The sequence below is a fragment of the Diabrotica virgifera genome, chromosome 4 (assembly GCF_917563875.1).
Source record: "Diabrotica virgifera virgifera chromosome 4, PGI_DIABVI_V3a".
Taxonomy (NCBI): Eukaryota; Metazoa; Arthropoda; class Insecta; order Coleoptera; family Chrysomelidae; genus Diabrotica; species Diabrotica virgifera.
Genome location: NC_065446.1, coordinates 262,438,188 through 262,441,084, shown reverse-complemented (window position 1 = coordinate 262,441,084; position 2,897 = coordinate 262,438,188). Strand labels below are relative to the sequence as shown.

The following is a 2,897-nucleotide window of genomic DNA, read 5'->3' as shown; positions in this document are numbered from 1 at the left end:
TTTGGTTGTTTATAACCGATTATTTTGTCCTTGGAGGATGTATAATTTGTATGTTTGGATGTATATGCTTTTTGTGTGAGTCAGTGAGAGAAGATTTTTGTTGTAGAGTTTTTTGTTTTGAACGCCTTGTTAGAAAATCAACAACGTTCATTCTTTTCAATAAACATTTTTGAGAAAGCACTTGAAGCCTGGTCGGCGATTTGGATTCCCAGTTTTTTTTTGAAATGGTACTTTTTCAATCCTTTGGTGGGATGTACTGGGAATTCTCTCATTGAGGTATCCGTTGGTGTGCTGGAAATTTGGGGCACGTAAAGATTTGTCTTGGAAAATCCTCTAGAGATTAATTCGATGTTTATTGATGGCCAGGCTGAGAGTCGTGTAATAGACCCTTTTGTATGTTAAAGGTAAGCTGAAGTCATTTTTGTTCAGTTTATTGGTTCTCAGTTTTAAGAAGTTAGTTCAGTTATTTTTATTTTCTTTTTCTTTTGCTAGGGTGTTCCGGTAGTACAAAATTGTATGTATTTATCGATCCTGTTTAAAGAAGTAATAGAAGTACATTTATTTACCAGATTTACATTTATTCAGTATATTGGAAATAATAAATTTGGCAGATTTATTTAGAAGTTCGATATTTGACGTGACATTTTGACAAAATTTAAGGAAGATTGCAGTGTGTTTATTCAGGCAAATGATTTTTTTTATTGAAGGAAATAAGGACGGTAATAGATTTTATTTTATTTTATGGGAGAAAACAAGAAAGAACAAGGTACAATTTAGATTGGGTTAAGGGGTCTAAAAAGGGGACTAAAATACAATGATTTTTATATTTATGTGAAGGAAACAGCTGGTTCTGGTTTATTTTTTTTTAATTAATTACTTACTTTTGTTCTTATAAACTATTGAAATCAAAATTAATATTTGTATGTAAAAAGGGACTTAAAATTTTGTTGACATTATATTCTCTATAGTTATCTAGTGTTTTATTTGAACTGTCATGTCTCATGCTCATCTAAATCAAACCAACTAATTAAAAATAATAATTCCGACTGAGAAATAGCTGTGGTACATTTTTGGCGGCCAACTTAAGGGGCTTTTCAACCACCCGAGATTTTTATTTTTTTTTAGATAGTTCAAGTAAGACATAGGTTACGTAGAGTTACAGAAGTTGAAAATTAATAATCAAAAGTTAAATGTACTTTTATTTAAAGTGAGGTAGAGGTTTTCTTGTCTTATTTTTTTTTGTGTATTTTAATTTCTCTAAAAGAAAATGTCGTTTAAACTTGATGTTGACCGTTTGGTCAAAGACGAACTTGAAGTTGAGTTGCAAATGAGAGGTATTATTTTGACTAATTGTAAGGTAGAAGAGTTAAAGAGTACTTTGCGTAGTTGCCTTGTTTTAGAAAAATTTGGCAAAATCCCTAACTTTGATTTACCTCCTGATATTCCTGCTGAGTTGACAAGTTGTGAAAATAAATTAAAAGAGATTCTGAATATTATTAATGCTTTTACAGGTACTGCAAACCAAATAAGAAGGATTGAGACTAAGTTTGCACATCTTTCAGGTAGATTGAACCGTATTCACAGTACAGACACTGATGAAATGTCAAAGCGTTCTGCATTGTTAAAGAAATTGATGGATTTGATAGGTGAATATACTACTAAGTCTAATGTTTTGAAAACTAGTAATGTTGTTTCTGTAGAGATGCCTACTGATCCTAATTTTTATCATCATATTGATTTATCAGGTCTTAATTTAAATGATCCTAATGGTAATTCTACCCCTACTCGAAATATTTCTGCACCGAATGTGAGTAACCAAACAAATCAAACTTCGAATTCAACAGTTAATCCCATTGTTTCCTTGTCATCTAATAATTTTCCTTCAGAACCTGTATATAAGTGGGGAATTAAGTATTCTGGTAAACCGCAAAATTTTTCTGTATTTCTTGAAGAAGTTGAGGAGTATTGTAGGTCACGTAATGTAAATAAAGTTCAGTTATTTTCTTGTGCTAGAGATTTATTTACTGGTAACGCTTTAGGTTTTTATAAATTGTATAGAAACTATGCTAGCAACTGGGATAGTTTAGTGAGCTTAATGAAGGAAGAATTTACCCTTTCTGCAGATGAGATCTGGCAGGATATTCTTCATACTACTCAGGAATCTAACGAATCTATTGGTATGTTTGTTGCCAAGATGACCAGTAAGTTCGAACAAATGCCAACACCAGTTCCGGGCAGTTTAAAAATGCAGGTGTTACTTAAAAACATTTTACCTTTTTATCAGGAAAGATTAACTTTAGTCGAAGTAAAGACTCCTTTTGATTTAATTGACTTGTGTCGAAAAATTGAGAAAACTCGAATTAATATTGAGTCGTTTAAGCCTTCTTCTAGTAGTAGAGCGAATTCTTCTCATCACGTTGTACAAGAAGTAGAGACGTTTGTACCTAAATGCTGGCGCTGTAATGAGTATAGTCACGTGGTTAAGGACTGTAAGAGGCCAAAACGTGTGTTTAGATGCTTTGGTTGTAACAAAGAAGGTTTTACTAAAAATAATTGTCCTCAATGTAATTCACAGAATCGTAGCAATAATTTTATCTCGAATCGGAATAGACAGTTAAAGGTCGAAAAGGAAGAAGGTAGTGATAATTTTTATTCATTTAAGTTAGTTTTAGATTATATTTTAGCACAGAGTAATGACAGTGAATGTCCTTATGTAGAAGTTGATATCTTAGGTAAGACAGTATTCGGTTTATTGGATTGTGGAGCCAATAAAGTTTTTGTAAATATGCCTACATGGGAGATTTTACGTAGTTTAGGTGTACATTTAAAAACTGTTCCAGATGGGTCTTGCAGAGTTGCGGATGGTAGTCAGAGTCCTTTATTAGGTGTAGCTTCGG

General features: G+C 32.3%; 1 protein-coding gene across 1 annotated transcript; it reads left to right on the top strand.

Annotated features, from left to right (window-relative positions):
• Positions 1–225: 225 nt before the first annotated feature.
• Positions 226–2,694, top strand: LOC126883854 (uncharacterized). Its single transcript, XM_050649530.1, has 3 exons — positions 226–404; positions 493–2,436; positions 2,685–2,694. The coding sequence occupies exons 2-3, from the start codon at positions 1,268–1,270 to the stop codon at positions 2,692–2,694; spliced, it is 1,179 nt and encodes a 392-aa protein (XP_050505487.1). The 5' UTR covers positions 226–404; positions 493–1,267.
• The last annotated feature ends 203 nt before the right edge of the window (positions 2,695–2,897 follow it).